Source organism: Lemur catta, chromosome 3 (genome assembly GCF_020740605.2).
Source record: "Lemur catta isolate mLemCat1 chromosome 3, mLemCat1.pri, whole genome shotgun sequence".
NCBI classification, from domain to species: Eukaryota; Metazoa; Chordata; class Mammalia; order Primates; family Lemuridae; genus Lemur; species Lemur catta.
This window is the reverse complement of record NC_059130.1, coordinates 30,673,412-30,700,221: the sequence shown is the minus strand read 5'-3', so window position 1 is coordinate 30,700,221 and position 26,810 is coordinate 30,673,412. Positions and strand designations below refer to the sequence as shown.

The 26,810-nt window shown below is 43.9% G+C and overlaps 1 protein-coding gene across 1 annotated transcript; it reads left to right on the top strand.

Moving 5' to 3' along the window:
* The first annotated feature begins 6,720 nt into the window (after nt 1-6,720).
* On the top strand, nt 6,721-22,075 carry FCRL4 (Fc receptor like 4). The gene is made up of 8 exons (XM_045546515.1): nt 6,721-6,972; nt 9,783-10,098; nt 11,207-11,461; nt 11,765-12,049; nt 12,843-13,130; nt 19,031-19,141; nt 20,248-20,275; nt 21,805-22,075. The coding sequence occupies exons 1-8, from the start codon at nt 6,721-6,723 to the stop codon at nt 22,073-22,075; spliced, it is 1,806 nt and encodes a 601-aa protein (XP_045402471.1).
* Nucleotides 22,076-26,810: the final 4,735 nt, after the last annotated feature.

Genomic DNA, 26,810 nt, shown 5'->3' with positions numbered 1-26,810 from the left:
GGGCTCAGAGAGGTCTCACCACGAAATTCTGAACCCCATCTACCCAATTTTTCCCACTTTTATTAAGTTGGGGTGGTCCAAGGGGTGGGGTCTCAGGTGACTAATGCCCTCCAGGTAATGGGTTAGTATTATGTTGATGCACCAGGTAGTTGATGCACCAGGTAATAGGTTTAGTGTTATGCTTATGTGCCAGGTAATAGATTAGTTGATGGGCCAGGTGATAGGTTAGTATTATGCTGATGCGGGTTTTCCATGGGGGGGGGGTGGTCTCAGGCAGCTGCTGTGCCAAGTAATAGATGGGGGTTTTCCTTATCATCTCTAACAACCTCTAACCCTAATTTCTCTAAAGCGATCAGCTTGGCTTCTAATATGTGAAACTTGTTAGTTTCAAAATGAGGACTGAAAGAAATTAGAAACATTTTACCCCAAAATATATTTCTTTGACATATTTTGAGATGGCTGTCATGAGTCTCAAGGTAGAAGTAACACTGCAGAGCTATCTTTTGTGAGGGGAAATTTATATCTGTAAAGACTACAGCCAAATCTTTCCTTTCCTGATCTAGAAAAATATGAACTGAGAGCCTGACACCTTTAAAGGTTTAATTGAAAATATTTACCATCTATTCCCTCTGAGGGCTGCTGCCAGTAAGGTTTCAATTATATAAGAAGACCACCTTGGCTAGCTAGTCAAGCCTCTTCCTTTCTCCCTCCCCAAACCTGTTTTTCTGCTTTGAAGCCCCCATTCTTTACAAACATCTTTACTTCATCCTGAGGATTCCCTGTATACACATTAAGTAAATAAATTTGCATCTTCTTCCTCCTGTTAATCAATCTGTCTGGTGTCAGTGATTTTTCAGCGAACCTTACAGACGGCAAGAGCCGGTACTCCCTGCATTCTACACCCCTGCTGCATCAGTGCGGGTCTGTGTGCCTGGAAGAGAGGGCACTAACAATCCATGATTCTGCTCTCATTTTGGCTCAGTTTTTGAGCAAAAAGACCTGTATGTTTGCAAAGTGGAAGAGTCTTAACTTAGAACAAGAAACCATCCCAGAAAAGTCTCTAAAACCAAAAAAGATCATATTTTACCATTGGAGGTTAGAAAATATTCTTAACTGTAGGCAGGGAAAATGAAATAAGACTGGCAGATAGCACTAGCCTACACAAAAAGTCTAATTGATCTTACTCATTGCCCTTTTTTTGAAGTTCAAAGTTAATTATTCCAAGAGATTTTTTCCTCTATCACTAACAAATGGCTATAGAAATCATTATATATATGTAGCCACTGTTTTTGGAGTAGAGGCTATTATAATAACAAGAACAACAAATTTATCTGTCTAGTATTCTTCCACTCACAAGGCACTGTCAAGTTTTCTAAATATTATTCTCCACTGAAGGGAATTGGGGCTTCTTGGAAAAATGGCCAATTCTAGAGTTAAGGAAAAAAAGTATAAGGTGAGTCTGGAGCACCTGGTGGTACCAGAAGTAGGGAAGTGCTCCACAAAACAAAAGAATGAGGGCACGTCAAAGGGACGTGCTAACCTGAAAAAACTTTTAATGACCAAAACTGGAACAATTTGAGCAACAAAATAAATAAACTAGCATTGTATTATTACCCAAAGTATAAAATAAATATACATGAGTCCATAGTGACATAAATAAATGCTTGAATGAATGAATAAATAGAGAAATAAATAAGAAAAAAGAGACAAATCTCCACAAACACCCCGTCCCTTTGGGAGTGGGCTGGACCTGCTTCCAAACAAGAGCATGGAAAGGGACAAATAGTAGCTTTACGTTGAAACCTGGCAAACACTACTTTAACCAAGTGATCCCGATTGACATCACGGGTGATAAAGTCATGTTGAGATCACATACTCCTTGACATGATGTGATAAGAAAGACACTCCACCTCTATGGTATTCTTTCTGAAAACCCATAATCCCAGTCTAATCATGAGTAAAACATCAGACAAACTCAGAATGGAAGACATTACAAAATACCTGACCAGTACTCTTCAAAACCATCAAGATCATGAAAAACAAGGAAAGACTGAGAAACTCAGTTTCTCAGATGAGACTGAGAAGAAATAACTGAATGTAATGTGGTATCTTGGATGTGGTACTGGAAAAGAAAAAGTCTATTAATGAAAAAACTGGTAAAAGCTGGGTAAAGCCTAGAATTAAGCTAACAGTAATGTAGCAATCTTGGTTTCTTAGTTTTGATAAACTCACCGCCATGATATCAGATGATAACAGTAGGGGAAACTGAAACTGAGTAAGGGCTCTGTGGGAACTCTCTGTACTAGCTTTGCAATTTTCTATAAATCTAGAATTATTCCAAAATTAAGATTTAATTTTTAAAATGTAGAGTTTTAAATGCTTCTTTATATATATGAGAAAAAGTTCAGAATTTTTAGTTCCTTACATTGTCACTAAAAACAAGTATTTCTGTCCTTCATTGATATATATAAAATCTAAAAGTTGACCCTGATTAGTCAAGCAATTTCTTAATAAATCATAGTGTAACATATGCCATGCATGGCTGATGTTTCAAAGTGCAACCAGACTTTCGGCACCAACAACTGAGGCATTTATGTCAGTGACTTAAACACAACAACAAAAATGGTGCTTGACTTACTTAAACTGTTTAAACCTTTACACAGTAGTTGTAAACAAATTTTTGTGTTTGGACATTTTGTATGTCATAAATATGAAATTTTATTTTGCTCATTGAAATTCATTCATTCAACAAAATTGATGCTAGAAACAAGAAAACAGACAATGTGATTTCAACTTCCCCTCAACCTCATTCCTTATTGGAATTCTAAACTTATGTAAAATACTGTTTTCCAGTGTCATACAGATACAAAAATGTTGATAGACTAGTATGTCAATTATAAAGTGCTTTTCAGTTCATTATAGTTATTAGTTCTCATATCACAGAATACTTCATCATATTTATTACTGGTTGAGTGTTCACATTGTTCCAGGTGCTGGGCCAAGAGTTCTGCAATCATTGCATTTATACATACATTAATATCAACATTGCCTTCATGTGGATTATTTTTATCCCTTTTTTACCAGTGTGAAGCTGAAGCCTAAAGAGGCTAAGTGTCTGATCATAGCCACACAACTAGTAAGAGGGCGGAGCCAAAATTTGAATCCAGATTCATGATTCCACAGCTCAGGTTCTGAGCTGTCATTTCATACCCTCACCCCTCATGGGACAAATGAAGGTGGCTGAAAGATGACATCAAGGTCACAAGGTGAGAAGACAAAGGCCTTGGTGCCACTTTGACACATCTATGTCCTTATGGTGCCTTGAACCTATGTCTACCGTGGGCCTTACCACATTGATTTATTTTTAAGTCTTTAAAGGAATTGCATTTTATTCATCTTTTTATTCTTCTAATGGTCATTGCCTGGAATATAGCTGATGTTCAATACAAACCCTAGTTGTAAAAAGAAACTATTATAGAGCTATAGGAAAATGTTATATGATAAAAATACAAACTGCTCATAATCCATCCTATATCTGCTATCCTCCCCCCATAGGAAGATCAAGGGTCATTTATTCACCGACATCATAGGGTGATGATGATGGTGATGGTGATTGCCTTCTACCTTAGTCCATGCTAATCTCTAATGATAGCCCTTCAGCTTGGGTATTACTGCCACTTGGAAGCCTCTCTTGCTTCCCCAGAACTGGATCAGATTTCCCTCCTATTGGACCATCAGAGTACTTTTCACTCTGTATGTAATTCCCTATTGACTTTCTGTCTTTTCCGCTAAATTGAAAGCTTATTGAGTCTTCATTGCCACTATACTCCTAGCATCTAGCACCATGTCTAAAGCACAGTTATATAATCAATATATATATTTGCCAAGACAATCCTATGACAAATTTTAGATTCTAGGACCTTAAGTGAAAATTGTGTGGTCTATGACCTATTAAGAAGAGCATGATGGAGCTATAATTACTCACCAGTTTGCCTCCTACTCAGGTCAAAAGTTGAGGCTTCCCTTGAGACGAACGAGTGAGGAGATTTTCATATATGTCAGACAAGATGTGAGTTGTCTTGTGATGGAGATATTTCATAACGTATAGAGATGGCCAGCTGGAGGTGGTGGTCCAACAGAGGCATCAGTGGTCAGAGGAGGGCATTTCTTCATTGAATGAAAAGTTCTCCATCTCTGGGGTGATTCAGGTACATCCTTGGATTATGTGAACCTCAACAGGACTTCAGTATTGCCTGGTGTCTGGTAGCAGAGAGAATAAGTTGTTATTTCCTTGACAGACAGAGGCTAGAGAGCTTCGAAAATATGACAGCTAAAGCTTTGAGAAGCTATTCACACAGGACATCGGAGCAGTACTTAAATAATTACATTAAATTTTGATTTTTGTCCTCTGGATTTTCTCATGTAGGGCAACATGTTATTGGGTGTTTTAAGAAAGATTCCTCTACTTCCCCCTTTCACTTCATTAATGTAACCAGCAATATTCAGAGAAGCACCTTACTGAACTCTCTGCCTGGCACTGGTGTGGACAGGTGCTGCTTTGGCGATCCGGGCTGACCTGGCCTGTCTCCTAAGAGCTCCTCCTCCTCCGGCCCCTGGAGCAGGCTTCCATGCTGCTGTGGGCGTCCTTGCTGGTCCTTGGTAAGTGGTGGAAAGGAGGCCTCTGCTCCCTGTGAAGCCTGAGCCTCACCACGAGCAAAAGGCCTCTCCCCTGGGCTGCTGAAATCATGGATTTCAGAATAATAGCAGGAAATGAACAAAGGGGGAAGATCTTCATTAATGGTAAGGGAGAAAAAATAACAATTTATTTCTAAGGTATGTTCTTCATCTACTTTTTCTTTTAATTGCCTATGGAAAATTCCTCCTACCCCAAAGCAGGCTTAATTCATGTTTAAAAAAAAAAAAAAAGGCAGCTAGATTCAGTTATCTCCCTAAAGCACAGATCCCGAGGACCCAGAGCAAAAGATGAACTGAGTCCCTTGTGAAGGACCATATCCTAATCGTGAGCTGAGGTGGAAATAATCTTCTGCTGAGAATAGCTGTTTCCTTCTCTGTACCCTAAGATCAAACCTGCTCTGATGTTTGCAAAGAGTAAGAGAAGAGAAGAAATAAGATGGTTTACCTTTGATTTTTTTCTCCCTGCTTCTGTAAAACTTGTCGGTATTTGTCCAAATGAGGCACTGATTTCCTAGAAGCTGAAGCTGGAGAATTAAAGAACAGTCAGTCTTTTGTACATTAAGTATTTATTAAGCATGTTTGTCTTTTTCCCACCTATATCCCCAGACCCTAACTAAGAGAAGAGTTGTTGGTGTGATTGGCACATGATGGGAGCTTAGTGGATAGTGACTTTATACTTAGTGTAGCACAGTGCTGGGCACCAGCGAGGATGCAGAGACCTGGAGGAGACCGCCTCCGCCCTCAAGAGCAGATTGGGACATCAAAGTACAAATGCAAGAACATTTTACTTGACAATACAAGAAAAAAATTACATAATGGGTCTTAAGATAATGTGTGATGATAATAATTTTTGCAAGAGATTTATTGGGATTATAGAAAAAAATAATTTTTGCTGAACACCTGACTACATCCCAAGTATTAACTTACCCAATTCTTTAACAATCAATGAGCTCAAGCTGTTATAACTCCCATTTATAAAAGAGGAAACTAAGGCACAGAGACTTCAGCATTGTGCCTAAGATTCATGCAAAGGCTAATACAGTGGCAGAGTCAGGATTTAAACCCATAATCTGACTTTGGAACTATACTTTTAATTACTACTCCCTGCTGTATGTCTAATTTTGAGTTCCAAGTAAGCTACAGTAGTAAGTGTCCGAGTCAAGAGAATAGGGAGTTTGCTTCAGCCCAGAGGCATCTGAGGTGGCTTCACAAAGGAGGTGTGATTCATCAGGGCCTTAAAGCATGGGTGACTTGACTTTGCTTGGTGCTGAAGGAAAAGAAGACTCTTCCAGGCAAGAAGATAGTAGAGCCAGATCCCAGCAGCAGCCCTATATTTAAAAAAAAAAAATACTAACAGCCACCATCAAGAACTTACTAATTTAACTCATTACAGGAATACTATAAAGAAACTGAGACTTGAAAGTTCATGTGGTTTGCCCAGGATCACACAGCTAAAATTCAAACCAGGTTTGAGTCCACAACCTCTCAGGGTGAATTTTCTGGGCCTCCTTGCCCGCGCTGATGCCTGACTCTCAATTCTCTTGCAGCTCCAGTCAGTGGACAATCTGGTAAGTCCCTCTTTGCTGTTGTCTTTTATGGCTCTAGATAACCTAATAACCATCTTTTATCTCAAATTCTTGTAAGAAGAGCCCTTGTTATCCTTTTCCTGAGAGCTGAGAGATGTGAAAACATCAGCTGCTTTGGTGACTCTGAACCTAAGAATCAGGCATTGTGGACTTCACCGTCTAGGAGCAAACCCGCCATAGTGCTGCATAAACATAGGGGGCCTGGAACACGTGTCACAGAGTCTGCAGGAGGAGGAGGTGCCACCTTGCCTGGTGTGGGATTCTGGCCACTCCTGATGGAATGCAGGGAGTCCTGGGAAGGAAAAGATAGAAGCAAGCTGCTCCTTCAAAGCGGGAGGCTGGGGCCCCAACAACTTTGCCCCCAGCCATGTGGAACCAATTTATCCCAAGTGTCAGCATTCTATGTAGATGCTCTTTTCTGCTATTAGTTCAAATCATGATGCCGCTGAGCCCCCGTAGGTCCTGCTGCTCAGCAGAAAGCCCAGTCTGCCGCTGGCGGCCGCCTCACAGGTGTTTTGGCCATCCCTGTGGGGAGCTCCTGGGAGCTGCGGGCTGTCATCCTGCCGGAGCCAGCAGGGACTACGGCCCCTTGACACACACTCTTCTGCAGTTTCTCAGCCTGCTGGTCTCCCGCTCCGTGCTGTGGACACAGACCGTTTCCCTCACATTGCTGCCTAACGGCGACAAGACTGTAACTTGGCAAGACTTTGCTAATGGTTCTAGGATTAGCAAATGAAATGAAGAAAGTGTCTTATGTCGGCTATTACGGTTAATCTCAAGGCCCATCAGCTCTGTCTCAACCACATGAAGGCCCTGAAAGGTGTGTCTCCTCCCGGCCATAGGGCCACCTGCACCTAGGAGGGGCAGCTTTCTCAGACCAAGAGCGATCTAGCTGCGTACCCTAAAGGAAGGGATTCTCCTTCCCTCCAGCAGAAGACCTACTGCCCGCACCCCCTCCCTAGCCCCAGATGCTTCCCAGGACCGTAGCTGGTGGGGATTTCTGTTCTCTTCAGGAGAAACACAATTCTGTTCCCACTGGGAACGCAGAGTATTCTGTCCAAACCTTTAAAGAGAAAATTCTTTTAAAGTCTGCAGAGACACATAAATGTTTTATATTTCCAAACAGACATTTAGCGTCTTCATTTAAAACACTGATTCAGGTTACTTTACAGTTTTTGCTCCCAAACAGAGGGAAGGCATTTTCTTTACATTTGGTTATAACTAAAAGACTTATTGGGGAAGTTCTTCCAGAAAAAAGTAAGAATATCTAAAGTCTGAAATTTTAAAAAGGCAATTGCCTATAAGCCCTTAAATGTAGACAGTCCTTATCTGAGTATAAAAGGTCCCAAGAAGAAAATACACCTACAGTGATTCTATTTAAAATTTTATAGTAAACACCACACCCCAAAATTGAGATTTTATTTTTGAAACTTAATACAAATGGAGAACAGGGAGACAGCGTGGCATCCCAGAGAAAGAGAAGGGGGTGGGTGCCAACCCTAAGGCCAAGTGGCTTGCTGATTTTATGAGGACAAAGAGAATGCAAAAAAAAAATTGTGATCATTGTGAGAAACCGCTGCATCTGTTCCTTTCTTTCTTCTTGGCAGCAAGTTGATAACAGAAGCCAAAGCTGTGGCAGGATGTCAAAGTGCAAGAGTTGGCTCTCCTGTCTTTCCTTGGAGAAGGGATTATTGCAGGAGATGTGACTCTGCCCTTGAGATATGTCTGAGGCCTGAAACTGCTGCCACCCAGCCAACTTCATTCACCCGCAGCCCAAGCAGCAGCCAATACGCAGCATCAGCAGGTTTTACGGCAGAGAAAGAGCCTCTATTCCGCATAGGGCTAAATGGGGAGACAGGAGAAATTTCTCAAATCCACTTCCCCGAGAATTTGGGAGACACGGTTTTTAAGGATAGTTGGCAGGCAAGGGATTAGGCAATTAAGGTCGTTAATCGGGGCAAAATTATAGGTGTGTAAAAATCATCTGCTTGTATTGTTTCAGTCCCTGGGGTCACAATTCCAGTTGAGTTGGTTTCTTGGTGTGGTCTGCTGGTCTGAGTGGGCCAATGAATCCACTGGAATGCAGGGTTTCGAAGATGTCTCAAAAGCTATGTGTAGGTTTCAAAAAGGTGATATTATCTACGGAGAAAGTTAAGAATCTTTATGGACACAGGTATGGGGAGAAGTTAAGAATCTTTATGAGCACCAGATGCGTGGCTTTGAGGTAGCAATTACAGAGAAGCAAAACAGGGGGACAGCGACTAATTATTATCATTATTTTTAGCTAGGCCGTTAGCACAGTTCTTGCCCTGCACCCTGTTTTTGACTTGTGTGAAGGACAGTTTCAAAACTCACAACCTGCTGTTCACTCAGGAACTCTGTAAAAACAGATCCTCAAAAGTAATTTTAAGAGAGTAAGATTTACATGTCTTTTCCATCTATTCGGCTCTTTTCAGAAGTTGTGCAAAACAAAGCTCCTGCAGGGTGCCTGTTAGTGAGGGAACTCACAGGATTGATCTTTAACTGTTACTAGGAAACTGCGAGATTAGATATTTTCCTGTTAATTTTGTAAGGCCGCCCCTTGCACAAACCCAAAAGGAGTCCAGCCTAGGTGCCTTGCTTGCGGCTCAGAAAGCCAGTTACTGAGATGGGTATTGCCAGGGAAGGAAGGGTTTTGTTGCAATTGATGTCACCCAGGAGACAGAGATATTTCTCAGATCTGTCTCTCTGACTGACTAAGCGCAAGGGCTCTTATAGTAATTTTGAAATGCAGATCAGGTCGCGTGGGGTTTGAAGTCATGGGGTCTGCAGGTGGTCTGGTTCTAGAGTCAGCTGTTGGTGAGGACAGTGAGTCATCAGGAAGTCCCGTGGAGAAGTTAGTTAAGCAAAAAGATTAAAATGTTTTATTCATTAGGCCTCACTGATCTGAAAGTCTGAGATATTGGGTAGAGAACAAAAAATAACTTAGGGAGGAGGTCATTTTATAAGGCCAATGACAACACCTTTACAAACAGAAATTGTCTTTGTAAATAAAAAATCTCTTACCAAAGAAAAACTTGTGCTCTGTTTTTAGACCTTTTCCTGTTTCTGGTGCTTCTCAATGGCCTTTAGCTCAAAATAATCCATATGCCAAAGAAGCAAATTTGGGGGAGGCATATTCTGGTACCCTGTACACACAAACCCTCATCTTAGAGAGGTATCTGTAGCATGAGGAGCCGGGGCGGGAGTCCAGAAGAAATGCCTTTACTGATTATCTACCTGAGGACCAGGTCTACCAGAAAAGGTAAGAGGATTTGTGAGCCTCCCATCACCGATTAATGATAGTAGATCCTGCTAGGTTTGCCCTCTGAAAGGCCAGTCTGCTCCCGCAGACCCCTGAGCAGCCAATGTACCCAGGGTTGAAGTGAGGACACTTGGAGGCTCTGCAACCTGGGGAAACAGCAGCCCTCCCTGGGGGCATCTTAGGGGTTCTCCAATGCCAGATGCTCCAGTGTATCCCAGACAAACCACTGTGGCTGGGACGGAAGTCACCTCCGCCTCACATGCATCTCTCCTCTCCTCTCAGCAACTGCACACAAACCTGTGATTTCCCTCCATCCTCCATGGACCACTGTCTTCCAAGGAGAGAGAGTGAATCTGACTTGCAATGGGTTTCACTACTCACCACAAACAACAAAATGGAAATGTTCGTATTTGGGGAAAGAAATAGTAAGAGACACCCCAGGAGACACCTTCGAGGTTCGTGAATCTGGAGAGTACAGATGCCAGATTGGGGAGTCCACCCTAAGTAACCCTGTGCGCTTAGTCTTTTCTACAGGTGAGAAAGAAGGTGAATTAGTTAAAACTTTAGAAATGGTTTCGTCTTAGCTCCTTGGAGGTTCCAACAACTGGGGTCCTTCATTCCTCTCTAACCCTTGACTTCAGCTATTAATACTTTCAGTTTCACATTCTCCCTAATTGTCTACCAGCATTTTCCAAACTACTATTGGAGCTTGAGTTTAACTGTTTAATATTAATCCACATTTCTGTAGATGTACATAGTCAAGGAAACAAGTTAGTTTTGGGGATATAGAAATGAAGCTGTCTGAGATCCCGCCCTGTAGGACTTTACAGCGTCATCAGGGAGAAGGTGACATGTGCACAGATGTGTAGTGTGGTGAGCACAGGCAGAAACTGAAAAGTGCCATCGGAGTTGGAGGAAGGAAATCTCCACCCTCAGGCCTTTCATCCTCACCTGTCCTGCTATCTGTCCCTTCTTTATTCCTTCCTTTCTATCTGACTGGCATCAAGTTCCCACATCTCTTCCTGTCTAGTTTTGCCTCATTTAGAGACAAGGGTTTGTATCACCTCCAGGGCAGGGCTCTATAGGAGTAGGCATTCAACACAGTCATCTAAGAGAGAAAGGACAGAGCTAACCTCAAATTAGAATCTACACAGCATGAGAATTTCCATAGCGGACCATATTCACTGTCCCTTGAACCTAGACTTGTGTCTGTGACAATAATCCTGCTGCGTAGGATATTCCATTGCATCAAAATACTTTCTTGTAAAGTTCTCCAAATGCTACTTTGATAGCTCCTGCTCTGAGATTTGGTGAGCAGGTTGGTGTTAAATTTTGCCATATTCTATAATATTGGGGATTTTGATCATACCTCCTCTCAGTTTTTTTCCTTCCATATCAGAATCTTATATTTTGAATCTGACCTTGAATGATTGAATAGATGTGTTTGGGATTTATTTAGGAACTGTATCTGAAGCATGTCACATTGATTTGCAAGGAGATGAGTGAGCTTGGATCAGGAGACTAAATCCTGTGGCACAAAAAAAAGAAGAAAATATAAAGCCTTTGTAATTCAAGAGACACAGAGGAGGGAGGTAGCAGGAGTGCCCTGAATGACAATATCTTCTCTTTGTGTCATTTCCAGAACCCCTCATCCTGCAGGCCCCATATTCTGTGTTTGAAGGTGACACATTGGTTCTGAGATGCCAGAGAAGGGGGAAAAAGAAATTAACTGCTGTGAAATACATTTGGAATGGAAAAACTCTTTCTATTTCTAATGAAAGCCAGGATCTTCTCATCCCACAAGCAAGTTCAAATAATAATGGCTCTTACCAATGCATTGGAACTGAGGACAAAAATTATGTATTTAGATCAAATTCCAAAATGATCAAAATTCAAGGTAAACCTTTCATTTCATATAAATTTGCTCTGTGATGTCAGGATGGGGAAACTGAGCGTGTAAGGAGGGAATTTATAGGTTAATATTGAAACTATGGCTAGATGAGAAGCATAAGTCCTTTAAGAGACAGAGGAAGTGGGGTGATGGAACTTCAATAAACCTGGGGAAGAGAAATGTGATCGAGGGCTTGGTAAGCTTGTCTCGCTGTGTGCTGAAGTTCCCTGGGATTGAGAATCCAACCCTGTCTCTCCCAGAGTGCTCAATACTCTCATGCTGAGAATCTGATTTACCTTTTTTCTCTAGAACTATTTCCACATCCAAAGCTGAAAGCCACAGTCTCTCAGCCTACAGAGGGGAATTCTGTAAACCTGAGCTGTGAAACGCAGCTTCCTCCAGAGAGGTCAGACACCCCGCTTTACTTCATCTTCTTCAGAGACGACGGGGTCGTCCTGTCAGACCAGAGCAAGTCTCCAGAACTCCAGATCCCAACCATATGGAGAGAAAACTCAGGATCTTATTGGTGTGGTGCTGAAACAGTGAGCGGTAGTGTCCACAAACGCAGCCTCCCACTACAGATCCAAGTGCAAAGTGAGTGTCGGAGAGCCAGGTGGCAAAGCAGAGCTGTGACATCTTCTCTGCCTCTCCTTGTCCCTCTGGTCCGGTGGGCGTGGGGACTGCCCAACAGAGATGGATTTTGTCATCCTGACAGAGGCACCAGGCTTAGGCTGAGAAGTGCTATAATAAAAGCAATGCATGATTTCTTTTCCACCTCTATTTCCCTAAAAACTCAGTCTTCCTTTGAAACTGTCACCTCGGAGTGAGAGCTGATTTGAGAGCTGAGGAAAACAAAACAAGAAAACAAGATGCCCTGCTACTGAGTTGGCAGATTCTAGAATGCCAGCTCTTAGGACAAACTACTTAGAAGACAAGTGTCATCTCTTACTATTCTGTAGCAATAAACAATGTGAGTGCCTGCAATTTGTACAGTGGAAGAGGAGATATATACACAGAAAGACAAACACAATAAAAACAGCTTTTGTTAGGTACCAAAGCAGAACTTCTGGAAATAGGTGTGGTCTGGCCTAGTGCCATGATAGCCACTATTGCTATCACCTATCCCTCAAAACAATTCTGACCACCATCCAGGACATCAGACAAAACCCAAATGCTTCTCTGGGGTTAGTCCATTTTTCTCTCCTTGGGCCTTATGTATCAGGATGGAAAGCTTATCACATTTAGTGATGTTCTAGGCCCAAAATCCACGGTCTGTTGGCCTCAATGCTAGTATATCTTAAAGTCACATAAAAAGTGACCCCATCGAACACTCCAGCCCTGCCTACACTCACACCTGGCCCTCACCTGTCATCTCATTTTTACGTAGGGATCCCCGTGTCTGGAGTGTTCATGGAGACCCAGCCCCCAGGGGACCAGGTGGTTGAAGGGGAGGTGCTGGTCTTTGTCTGCTCTGTGGCTGAAGGCACTGGGGACACCATGTTCTCCTGGCACAGAGAGGACATGAAGGAGAGTCTGGGGAGGAAGACTCAGCGTTCTCAGAGAGCAGAGTTGGAGGTCCCCGTCATCAGAGAGAGCCATGCCGGCAGATACTACTGCGCAGCTGACAACAGCTACGGCCCCGTACAGAGCGGGGTGGTGAATGTCACTGTGAGAGGTGAGTTTTAATTTCTACTGACCTGATTTATTCTCAGCAAACTCTCTCAGATTAGGGGTGGGCACAGCTAACGATACCCTTGTGACTCTCCTTTTTCTGTTTCCATTTTTCCATCCTCCACTGAGATAGACAATTTCTTCCATTAGAGTATTAGTAACTCAGCCAGGTCAGAGTAAGGTACCACAGTGAGGTGATGCTGGCCAGAGCCGTTTTGCCCCTTGGAGGTGATTTTGTGTGTCTGCACTCTGATCCAGGGTGTGTTATTCTCAAAGAGGAGCCTTCCCTCGCCAGCAACTACACCTCTCCTTTTAGTAAGTCATCCACAGCACATCAGACCAGTGTCCTCAAGTTGGACAGAACCAAAGGCATGAGGCATTTACTCCATTACTGTAGGCTTGAGGGATTCTGGGTAACCAAACTGTGTGCAGGTCAGGGAACTTACAAGTAGGAGAGAAGACACAGAGTTCAGTTTCGTCCATTGAGGAGATAAGTTTTCCAAAGGGATCCCCCAGTCCTAGCTCATATCCTTCTCATCCTCTGTCTCCAAGAGACCACACTGGACAGCAGACAACACCCAAATGCTTGTCCAGGGTTAGTCCAGTTTTCTTTCCTGGGGCCTTCTGTGTGAGGATGGAAAGTGTATCACATTTAGTGATGTTCTAGGTCCAAAATCCATAGTCTGTTGGCCATTCTCACCTGTCATCACTCAGCAACCTCAGCACTAAGGAAACGGTCTCTAGTGGGCATCAATTCCTTCTTTATCTCAGGTTTAGCTGCATCTGCTATCCAATAAAGCTAGCTTTTATTGAAAAGTTACTGGAAAGCTAGATTTCCCTGCTCTCTTTTCCAATAAAACTCCTCAAAAGTTTTCTCTACTCACGCTCTATACTTGTCTCATATTCTTTCAAATCTACCACCACCAGGCTGGCCTTACTCCACTGAAATGACTCTTGTGAGGATCACTAATGATCTCTGTGTTTGTTGCTAAGGCCAATGGAAAATTCCCAGTTTCCATTCTACTTGACCTATCTGTAGCTTTTTGTTTGTTTGTTTGTTTGTTTTTAAAGACGGTGTCTGGCTCTATAGCCCAGGCTGGAGTGTAGTGGCACAATCATAGCTCACTGCAGCCTCAAACTTCTGGGCTCAAGCGATCCTCCTCACTCAGTCTCCTACCTCAGCTTCCCAAATACCTGTGATTACAAGTGTGCACCAGCATGCCTGGCTAATTTTTTTATTTTTTGTGGAGATGGGGTCTTGCTATGTTGCTTAGTCTCAAGTGAGCCTCCTGCTTTGGCCTCTCAAAGTGCTGGAATTACAAGTGTAAGCCATGGCACCCAGCCTCCAGCTTTTAACACAATTAATCCCTCTCTCCATTGTCAAACACTTTCCTCCTAGACTTCTGGGACACAACTCTCTCTTGCTATTCTACCTATTCATCAGATGCTTCTTTTATGTTTCCTTTCTGGATCCTCATCATATCTCCAACCTCTTCATTTTGGGGACCTCCAGGGCTGTTCTCAGACTCTTTCTGTGCCCACTCTCTATGTCGTCTCTTCTAGTCTTGTGACTTTAAATGCACTTATGATTTCTATATGCTTATGACTCCCAAACTCAACCTGCAGCCTAGTCCTCCAGCCTGAACTCAAGACCCATATATCTAAGTACATAAATCAAGTACTCAGCACCACAAGAGTAGCTAATTAGCATCTCAAACAACTCATCCCAAACCAAGCTGTTGATTTTTACCCCAGATAAATTCCTGTATAAAGCCTCCTCTTGCTAAACATAGAAATCTCTTCTCCTAGTTGCTCAGGCCAACAATCTGGGCATCATTGTTGGCTCTTCTTTTTGTTTCATCCCTTGTATTCAATTCACCTGCAAGTCCTGATGGCTCTACTTGCAAAATATAGCCAGAACCTGACTACTTTTCGCCACCACCATTACCAGCACCTGGTTCAAGCCACAAGCATCCCTTGCCTGGATTATTGCAATAACGTCCTAACTAGTCTTCTGTTTCACCTGTTACTCCCAGTCTATTCTCAATACAGCATCAGAGAGGACCCTTAAATCATAGGTCAGATCATGTTTCTCTTCTGCTCAAAATCCTCCCCTGGCTTCCTATGTCCTTCAGAGTGACAGCCAACATCCTCTCAATGACATACCAGGCCCTGCATGATCTAGCCCCCTGTCACCCTGACCTTATCTCCTGCCACTCTCCCCTCACCTTCTCTACTCCAGCCACACTGACCCTCTGTCTCTTCCTCACACTTTCCAGGGACACTCCCACCTCAGGGCCTTTGCACTGCTCTTCCCTGATATCCTCATGTTCACTCCCTCACTTTCTCCAGGATGATTCTCACCTTTTCAGTGAGTCTTTCCCCAACCAGCCTTTGTCACACAGCAGCCCTTTACTCCAGAGCTCCCTCTCCCAGTTCTTCTTGGTCCCCTCCCACAGCACTTATCCCCACCTGCCATGCCATGACACCCTTGTTTGTTTGCTGCATTCTCCCACTCCTCTCAGATTGGCCTCATAAGGACAGATCCTTGTTTTGACACCATTGTATCCCAAGTGCCCAGAACAGTGCTGACTCAGGCATTCAATAAACATTTGTTGAATGAGTGAATTTTGCATACATCTTCTCTCTTGTGACTCTCCTTTTTCTGTTTCTATGGGTTTTTTTTTTTTTAACAGAATAGCAATCCTATAAAATAAAGATATCATTATTTCTATTCTACAGAAAAGGAAAGCGAATCTCAGAGAGGTTTGGCAATTTGCATAAGGTCACAGAGCAGCCTGGATTTGAGCCTTGATGCAATCATTTATCTCTGAGAGAGAGAGAGCACGCATTGTCAACGTTCTTCAAAGAAACACCGCACAGTCAAGTACTTGCTGTCCACTAGCTAAATAAGCAGAGAGCTGTACTGTTTATATGAGTGGTGAGCTCTGATGGAGCCATGAACCTGAATAGCTTAGTTACAGGCTCTGGGAAGGGGTTGCTATGCTAACGGCCCAGCTACTGCTCAATTTTCCCTTCAACTCCCTTGAGGCAGGTCCTGTGATCAATGGGGCCCTCCCGGGTCAGGAGATTGAGATGTTTTCCCAGAACCAGGTGCCACAGAAGAACCTGCATCTCAGTCTGGGAACAGCATGGGGAAAGGTGACATTGGGTGTAATTCCCAGCAGGGCAGGGCTGAGACTGAGCCAATGGCATTCCAATGGCATTTCAAGAATCAGCTCAGGTCAGGGGAGAAAGGATTAGCAAAGCTGAGAGCTGCCAAGGGCACCCTAGAAGATCACTGAATGCCCTGAAATCCAGAGTGACACTGGAGGTGGAGGTGCTGCTACTCCCGCAAAGCTCGTATACTGAAAAGTTTCCCTCAGGGAGTACAGAGGTTATAGTCCCTAAGGGGGGCAATAGTGAATCTGTTGGTAGTTCACACTTAAGTGTAAAGTATTCTTCTTCCTTTTAGGGATTAAGGTCATTAGAATGGCCAGCCTCCCTGATGTGGGCAGTGAGCTGGTCACTTCACACGTGTGATTTCATTTTATTCTCATGACAGCCCTGCAAAGCAGGTGTCATCATCCACTAAGGAAACAGATGATTTCAGAGATTAAGCAGATGTCCAGGATTCAGTTGATATTGAGGGGGTGGATATTTCCTCCTAGATCTGTTATTTGTGGACTTTATGCAAAATCTCTGCGCTTAGAAATCGAAGAATTTATAACAGGGGAGGAACTCCATAATAACCTTGAGCACGGGGCTAAACTGGCCTATCTTGGTCATCTCCAACTGCCGTAAAAAATGTCATAGAATGGGTGCCTTAAGCAACAGAAATTTATTTTCTTGTGGTTCTAGAGTCTGGAAGTTCAAGATCAGAGCACCAACATGGTTGGGTTCGGGAGAGGGCTCTCTTTCTGGCTTACAAAAGACTGCCTTCTTGCTGTGTCCTCACATGGCAGAGAGAGAGAGCAAAAACAAACTTTCTGGGGTTCCTTCTTAGGAGGGTGCTAACTCCATCTTTACAGCCCCACCCTCATGACTTTATCTAAATCTAATTACTCCCAAAGGCACCATCTCCAAACACATCATGTTGGGTTTAGAGCTTCACCATATACATTTGGGGTGGTGCGACACAACTCAATAGAAAGCATGGGCTGAGGTTGGCGGGGTGATGCTATGTAGGAGCAGGTCTAACCTATGGGGTTGTCCACTAAGCTGACAGAGAGCAGCATGAAGTTCCTTAGAGCCAAGAGTATAGTGTAAGGACACCAAATAAGAGCTAATATTAACATTTACATAGACATAGCACTTATGTGCCAGGCACTGTTCAAAGCACTTTACATATATTAATGCATTTAATTCACCAACAATCATAAATAGCTACTATTAATATTATTCCCATTTTACAGATGAGAAAACTGAGGCACAGAGAGATTAAATAATTTTCCCTGGTCACATAGCTAGTAACTGAAGGAGCTGGGATTCTAACCCAAATATCTGGTCTTATAATCTGTGCCTAAGACAAATTTCAATTACTATCCCCAAAGCAGCCATTTCTTCTAGGAAATACGGATAGCAAGAAGGGGGAATAACTTGCTTTCTGCCCACTGAATCTGGAAGCCCAGGCCCAGGAACAGCTGATTCCGATTTTGCACAGGTGGGCGCCGCAGCAATGGGGAGATTCAATACGCGAGGTGGTGGCCAGGCTGCTCTGCCCTGGATTCCCCCTGCTCTGCACCCCCAGGTCAGCCATCATGGTGCGGAGGCTGGCTGCTGCCCCTTGAACACTGTTTGTAGGTGGAACCACTCAGGCCAAACAGCAGGTTTGCTGGTTTTGTCAGGAAGGGGAGGAAAGAGACAGAAATGTCACCAGCCACTGCTGGCCGGTGGCCACTCTGTGCCAGAAATCGTGGATGAAAATAAATGGAGGTGATCGTCAGTGTTGCTATTGTTCTAATATCTGGATCTCCTCTGTCTACTTCTGTGATACTTGTGTCTGGAGTCAGAATTTGGTTCACCTGAGGACCAAGAATCTGTATGAAAAGCACCACCGCCCCCTAGTCTTTGTCTCTCTGTAGCCCTTATCAGCACGAGACATGTTGTAAATTTATTTGCTTATTGCCTGTCTCCCCACCCTACACCATAAGCTCCATGAGGGCAGGGACTTCACTGTCTTGCTCACTGCGGTATCCTCAAGGTTTAGATCAGCACCCAGCACAGGGTAGCTTCAGTAAATATTTGTTGAATGGATGAGTGGAATTAATAAAATCTCTCTTGCTATGGATGAGAGGAGAGGAGAATGGACCTAATGGAAAAATCAGAACCCCCATACAATTTACTTGATTGTTTGTAATTTTCCATCAGTTTTTTCCTCCTCTGCCCTTCAGAGCACATTAGGCGCAGGCTTCTATGAGGAAGGAGGCTGGCACCCTTTCATTGTGATGTCCCAATATACTTTCTTAATGGACAGTACATTCAGAGTTACTGCTGCTTCCACCGGTGCCCTGATCAGTGGCAGTATTTGCTTTCTATGGCAGACAGACTGCTGTTCCTGAGTTAAGTGCTGCAAACCGCCGTTGCATGACATCTTTCTAGTGTCTGGGGGGAAATTTCCAGGAAGCTAGATTATAAAAATCCACAATAGGATTTCCTCGCCATCATTAGTTTCTGAAATGATTCACTGAAGTTGTTAGAGGGAGCTATCTCCTGTGCCACTCCAGCCCCAGCCCACCCAGAGTGAGCTTCTCCAGCCATAACCCGGCCCAAAGTGTTCTCATGAGTCCCCATCCTTTAGATTCCTCCCTCTCCCAGGGCTTGGGACCCCAGCCAAGCTGAGGAGAGGGCAATTCCAAGCCCTGAACCTCTCTGCTAGGGCTCACACGGGTTCTTTCCCCTCAGGGACTTCAGGCAACAGAGATGGCGTAGTTGCTGCGGGAGCCACTGGAGGGCTGCTCAGCACGCTTCTGGCTATGGCTCTGCTGTTTTCCTGCTGGCACTGGAGGAAATCAGGTTTGTGCTCCTCCCTTACCTTTGCTAGAGTCCCTTCCCTGTCCCTGACCCAGACACCTCAGCTGATGGCCAGCCTCGTGACCACCAGGCCACCATTCCCCACTGGCTACGCCCAACATAGACGCAGTGGGTGAGAGCTGCTGATATCTGGTCTGGTTTATTAAGTCAAGCGAAAGGGAGGGAGGAGTGAAATTTTTAATGCAAAGTTTCAACGACTTTACCTGAACAGTTTACTTGGGCAGTTTCTTTGATTCATACAAACTGGCCAATTAGATACTTCAGTCCATCCTAAATCCACCATGAATGGAGATTTGAAATAAACTGAAGGGCTCTGAAGAAATGATTGAGAATGGGAGCTAGCTAATTTCTATCCTTCTGCCTCCTCAGAGACTTCCCTGGGTCCAAGCTTGAACCCGTAATCTCACGCTCCACCAACCCTGATCTCCACAGGTCAGCCTCCCCACCTCTAGCCAGGGTCCCCACCTGGGGAGAGGGTCCCTCCTAGGCACTGTCTGCCATGTGCTTCCAAAGGCTCCTTGCCTTAGCCCAGGTCAGGCTAGCTTCAGATGCCGGAAAACCTGGTGTAGAAGACAAGCACAGAACCTTTTCAGTTCTAGAATAATTGTCTACATCCTTCAACTCTTTCTCTTCATTCAATTCAGTTTAATTCAGCACCTCTGCATGCCCTGAGTAGGGCTGGATGTAGGGAGCTCTGGACCTCTGACCACAAGTCTCTTTAGTAAGGCTGAGTCCGAGCCTGAGGTTCCTCTGGCATGGCCACAGAGGTTCCTGGAAGCCCACCTACAGCTCACTACTGTGCAGGAGTGATGATTTCGTTATGTTTAATATTTCCCAAGGTACTGCAACACAGACTTGAGCCCTAATAATGTCTCAAATAATTGTATATTGGATTGTATGGCCTTGGCCCCAACAAGTTGTATGCTTTGTTCAATACTTTTTCACATCATTTTCATGAGAATCTGCGACTGGCCCCATGTTTGAATTGACTTTCTTGATGAATTCTCTTATAAGGAGCTCATGTATATGAAGTCTTTGAAAAAGAGCTCCCTCTGCTGGCATAAATGCACCTTTGCTTTATTTTGCAGGAGAAGGTTTCCGGGGAAATGAAACCAGGTGAGTCCTCAGCTTCTGTGCGTGCCTTTTTTGTTTCCCAAGTACACAATATGCAAAACTGTGGGGTTACAAAATTAGGTCAAGTTATTTGTCTTTGACCCTGTGGCTAGATGCTCCTATTTTCGCATTCCTTAAATCGGCCCCAAATGAAACTTTCTAGAAATGTTCTTGTCGGCTAATAGTATTTTAGAGTTTGCAAATATTTAGATCATTTTTTTATTTGAAGCTAATCAACTCATTAAATGGATGATACTAACGGTTATAGATTTTTCTGGATTGGCACAGAATATTTCTGGTACAAATAGTCCTATAGCTAGATAATGTGTTACTATTACTATGCATACAATGACTAGATTCTAGATTTTCTATAATGTTCTAGATTTTCCAGGGAAGTCTAATATTCTTTTTGCCCAGACATGCACATATACTCATTAGACTGTGTGTCCTTAACTTCCATTTGGAAAATATGGTCCTCTTCCTCAGTCTGTGCTGAGGGATTAGAGCATGAATTGTGCTCTAGAGCATGTCAGTGCTCCAGGGATTAGAGCATGAATTGTGTCTAATTCCTTCTTGAATTGTCCAGACACGACAATGGAAAGACATTTAGTCACTACTTCCTGATAAGCCTGGTATTTTTACCAACCAAGAGTGACTATTCCAACTATGAGCCAATTGTTACTAGGACGTCAAAGACTCTCTGGCCTTATTCCCAGGCAGCCTTCCCAGGCCACAGCCCCAGAGTTCCTTTCAAAAGAACCTCTGTGGAAAGTAATATGGAGATACCTCAAAGAGCTACAAGTAGAGCTACCATTTGATCCAGCAATCCCATTACTGGGCATCTACTCAAAGGAAAAAAAAGACATTCTATAAAAAAGACATCTGCACTAGAATGTTTATAGCAGCACAATTCACAATTGCAAAGATGTGGAAACAACCTAAGTGTCCATCAATACATGAGTGGATTAATAAAATGTGGTATATGTATACCATGGAGTTCTACTCAGCCACAAAAAACAATGGTGATCTAGCACCTCTTGTATTATCCTGGATAGAGCTGGAGCCCATTCTACTAAGTAAAGTACCACAAGAATGTAAAAACAAGTACCACATGCATGCACCATCAAATTGGTATTAACTGACCAACACTTACGTGCACATTTAGTAGTAACATTCATCAGGTGTCAGGCAGGTGGGAATGGAGAGGAGAGGATGGGTATATTCACATCTAACGGGTGTGGTGCGCACTCTCTGGGGGATGGACATGCTTGAAGCTCTGACTCAGATGAGGCAAAGGCAATATATGTAACCTAAACATTTGTACCCCCATAATATGCTGAAATTAAAAAAAAGAACAATCTGACTCTATATAGACCTATTAAAGCTCCAGTTAAACCACTCAGGGTTTCCAGTTCCCTACTGACTGCTGACTTTCCCTCAACCCCCTTTCTCCTCGACCTCTCTCCCAGGCCGTCTCCCTCTCCTGCATGTTATAATGTTCCAGGATTGTCATGTGTTCCTATGTCTCACAGGAGCCCCCCCACCGCTGGCCCAGGAGAGTCCTCCCATTCCATCTGCCCTGTCCAGGTGGAGCTGCAGCCGGTGTATGGCAACGGTGAGGATTCCCCTGTAGGAAGCTTCTCCTGGCCTCAACCAAGGAAAGAAACTGTACTGGGAAATGCCCCTGGTCCCCCTATGGTATCCCAAATCCAGATATTCCCAATAAATAATTACTCCATTGTGTGTCCAGAAAAAGTGGAGGGGATGCTTGGGAAGGGGCATCTGCAGCATGTGATATACTAACAGGGACAGCCTCAAAAGTGTCCTTTTCTTTCCAGTGCACCTCAAAGAGGGAGACTTGGTATATTCTGAGGTTCAGACTATTCAGCTGGGAGAAGAAGGGGAAGGTACGTCTCTAGGAAGAGATTCTGGCTGCAAACTATATTCATTCCTTCAACAAATATTGGCTGAGCCCCTCCTTTGTGCTAGGTACTATTGTAAGTATGGGAAGTCAGTCAGTAAACAAGGCAGACAAAAATCGCTCAGCATGGAGCTTACATTCTAAAGAGGGAAGACAGACCATACCCCTTGAATGGTAGAATTAGAACTGCCACCAATTTTCTTGGGTTAATTGAGCACATCTTATAGATAAAAGATCTCTACCTTCTTTCATAAATCTTTTTGCTGTTCTTTGTACCCTGTCCTTGACGTATTTGTCAAAACACCATTTAAGCTGAGCATTCTGTTGATGGACTAGTTATATTTTAGGCACTTGAAGTATTAATGATCTGTAGAAATGTTTCTTCACCCATTCCTTAAGGTTTTCATAAAAAATACACAATATATTTTTGCTAAAAATCAGAACAAAAATTAAGTATCCTTCTGATAGAAATCGTGATCTCAATGCTGTATGTACTAAGGTTGCCCTTAGGTCTGAATGAATAAATGCTTGTAAAGTACCTACTATGTGGTAGGCATTGTGGTGAGAACATTTATATATAACATTACATATATATGTGTGACAACTTTTTATTAAATGCTGAAAAATGTAAGTTTTACATTACTTTATTCCTTTGGTTAGTATTGGATTTTAAATTTTGTTTTTAAATTTTGTTACTTGGTGTGAATTGGATCTTTTCGAGGCTTGCTTTTAAGCTTTGTTAGGGCAAGCTCTGAGCAACCTTTAGAGTAGGGCTAACCTATCCCTAATATTAAAGCAGTGCATTCCCCAGGATTCTACATCAGCTGGCCCATGTATTACAAGACATGCATGAGCTTCAGGTGTTATTCTGCCTGTTCTTTCCTAATGGTTCTTACTCTGGCCTAAGATAGTTTCCTCTCACATATGTGCCTATCAGTATTCAGCCAAAGACTTGAGGAGAACTCTCTGCAGATCTCTGGAGCTCTCAATCTACGTTGCTGCTATCTCTCTGGTACTCTGTCCTGTGATTCTAGCTGCTTTAGTGTAACAGGACTGTTGGTCTCTGTTGCTTCAAGTCAGCAAGGCTTCAAGTCAGAAGCCAAGTTCTGGTGGGCTACTCAGTCTGTGCTATGGCTTGATCCTAAGCCGGCACCACCGTAAGGCCCCACTTGTCCTGTACTGCCTTCTGTCCAATGCCTGAAAACCATCGTTTTGTCCTTTGCTCTGGTTGTTTAAAATGGTAAGGTAAATCCAGTCCCTGTTATTCCACCTTGACCACAATGAGCAGTTCTAGAGAAGTTATCTCTCCTCCTAAAGAAATCTCTTCAACAAATCTTTCTTTTCCTGCTCACACTTCCTTAATGTGGTTGATTAACCCAGGCTCTTAGAGTCAAAGAAACAAACAGTTCTATTTCGTTTATAAATCTACATATGGCACCTCACTTGAGAATTTAAAATCTCCAGTATCTTTGTGCCTTGTGGGAATTTCAGCTGTAACCTGATGCTGAACTTGTTTTACAAGTGAAGTACTAATACTGTGCATATGACTCAGAGAGGTTAAGAACGTTCTCACGGTCACAAAGCCAGTAAAAGACAAAGCCAAGATGAGATCTTCTGTTGTGCTACAATATTTGCTGCTTGTACAGCCTATTACTATATTTGACCAACATATATCACCTGATGATCCTCTGCTATGTCTGTCACTTTGCTCCATAATCCACCTCTATTAATCGGGACCCTTTGAATGGTAGAATTTGAACTACTACTAATTTTCTTGGGTCGATTGAACACATCTTATCTTATAGAGGTACCTTGATCATTTTGCTGTTCTTCACACTCTGTTTTTGACATATTTGTCAAAACACCATTTGAGCTAAGCATTCTGTTGACAGACGAGTTATATTTTAGGCACTTGAAGTATTAATGGTCTGTAGACAGGTTTCTTCCCCTGTTCCTCAAGGTTTTGCATGAAGACTTTGAAATCACATGCAAAGTTCTATGCATGTGACCAATATTCTGGGGAGAGAGTACATAGCTTTTATCATATCATTAAAAATATTGGTAGCCCCGGATTGAAGAGCAAGATGGCGGAGTGGAGGTGACCTCCTGGATTTGTGCTCCTGGAGAGAAAGGCGTGGATCTCCACCTGCCACAACGCTGGAGGATTGCTCCTCCACGGGAAGGGTGAGGTGAACCCACGGAGAATCACCGTGGGACACAGGGAACAGGAAAGAACAGAGGCGAGTGGGAGATCAGACCGAGATGATTTGGAGAGTGCGGGACGGAGAACAGACAGTGGAGTGCGGGACGACCGTGCCTGCCTCACCGGAGAGTGGGGCAGGTTCAGCCCCACAGCAAAGCGGCTTGATCTCCCCACTGACCCCCACATCCACTCGGTGAGGGATCTGACTGAAATCGGTGCAGAATCACCACGGGAGACCTGGAAATCCGAGGACAGGTGACATAGGCGGGTGAGAGCTTGGACTCTGGCGGGTCTCCAGTGCCCTATCTCTTGGAGGGACAGACGCAGACCTGCGCCGAGGCGAGGGATCGCGAGCATGAAATATTAAAGTGGGACTTTTTTGCTCTTTTCTGCCCCTGCGGCAGCTCTCCGGCCGGGGAGCTGCTGTGGGCCCTGGCGCCTGCCGAGCTCTGAACGCTCTCCCCGGGCGCCTGCAACCGGGGGATGCGCGGTCGCCATCTTGGTTCCCACGGCTGAGCCTCTGGTGGGTCTCCGGTGCCCTATCTCTTAAAGGGACAGATGCGGACCTGCACCAAGGCGAGGGGCCGCAAGCGTGAAATATTAAAGCGGGACTTTCTTGCTCTTTTCTACCCCTACGGCGGCTTTCCGGCTGGGGAGCCAATGTGGGCCCTGGCACCTGCCGAGCTCTAAACGCTCTCCCGCGGCGCCTCCCACTGGCAGACGCACAGTCGCCATCTCGGTTCCCACAGCTAAGCGGAAAGGACCTTGGACTCTGGCGGGTCTCCGATGCCCTATCTCTTAAAGGGACAGACGCGGACCTGCACCGAGGCGAGGGGCTGCGAGCGTGAAATATTAAAGCGAGATTTTATTTTTTTAATTTCTCTCTTTCTTTCTTTCTTTCTCCTTTCTTGTTTTCTCTTTATTCTCCTTGTAATTCATATTGTTTCTCTCTCTCTCTTTTTTTTTTTTATTCCTTTTTTCCTTTCCGGTGGCCCTCCAGCCCAGGAGCTACTGTATACTCCTGAGTGCTCCAGACCCCCAGCTCTGATTCCTATTGGACCCTGAATATTGCCCCCCAGTACCAGTGATCTGCGGGTGGGCAGCAGCAATTGTGAGGGCCAAGGTCTAACTGCTGCAGAGGCATAGGGTGCCAGGCGGCTCCGCAGGAGGCTCCATCCCCTGATCCATAGACCCTCTCTAGGTCCCCTTCCCAGGTGTGAACACTGAGTGCTTCCCCAGACTCAAGAGTGTGGAGCCCGGACCTTGGGAACACTGGGACAGTGTAGACCTTTGCCCGTGGGAGCTGCAGCAGCTGGGGCACTGAGCGAGTGAGGGCACTGCCTCCTCTGCCTAGCCAGTGTCTTTCCTGCAGAAAGAGACAGAAACCACACATCCAGAGGAAGAACCAAAAGTCAGGGGGTGGGGGGAAAGAAGAAAGATGGGAAAGAAAAAGAGAGGGAGAAGAGGCTTTCTGCTTGCAAATAGTGTGAATCCTGCCTACTAACTGAAAGTCCACAACACAGTGATTTAACTTGCCAAACTGGTCTTAGGTCAAGCCAACCCTCTGGGGGTGGACCCATCAAAAGCAGTCCCCCAACTGAGATAGAAAAAAAACTCTAAACAGCACACAACAGTCTCCCTCTATAGACAAAGGAAGCAACATACCTAGACTGTTTCACAGCCTAAGAACAGAGTACAAGACGTGCTGTTAACTAGACTAAAGCTGTGAGAAAAGATCTAACGATAGAGCCAGATGGGAAGGGCTCAGCGGAAATATATGGGGAGCACAAAAAACCAAACGGAAACCTCGCCCCCAAAGAGAAATACCAACTCTCCTCCAATTGGCACAAGCCAGTTTCAGAATACCAACATGTTACCAGAAGAATTTCAGTCTTGGGTTATAAATAAGCTGAATGATATACAAGAAAAAATTGACATCCAACGCAAAGAAACCACAAAAAAATTCCAGGATTTGGAAGAAAAATTCACTAAAGAAATAGACATATTGAAGAAAAACCAAACTGAACTCCTAGAAATGAGGGATTTATTCAGGGAGCTACAAAACACAGTGGAAAGTCTCAAGAACAGGGTAGATCAAATAGAAGACAGAATCTCAGAGATCGAAGATAACTCTTTCCAATTAAATAAGACAGTCACAGAGATAGAGCAAAGAAATAAGAAAAAAGATCAGAGTCTTCAAGAAATGTGGGATTATGTGAAGAAACCTAACGTGAGAGTTATAGGCATCCCTGAAGGTGAAGAAGATAATAAGCAAGGGCTGGATAAACTATTTGAAGACATAATAGAAGAAAATTTCCCAGGCCTTGCTAAAACTTTAGATATACAGGTTCAAGAAGCTCAAAGAACCCCTGGTAGATTCATAGCAAATAGGAAAACAACACGCCACGTAGTCG

Coding starts and splice junctions, on each gene's coding strand:
- FCRL4 (XM_045546515.1), top strand. CDS start 6,721: ATGCCGCTGAGCCCCCGTAGGTCCTGCTGCTCAGCAGAAAGCCCAGTC. Junction 6,973..9,782: donor TGCCTAACGGCGACAAGACT/GTAACTTGGCAA, acceptor AGTGTATCCCAG/ACAAACCACTGTGGCTGGGA. Junction 10,099..11,206: donor GCGCTTAGTCTTTTCTACAG/GTGAGAAAGAAG, acceptor TGTCATTTCCAG/AACCCCTCATCCTGCAGGCC.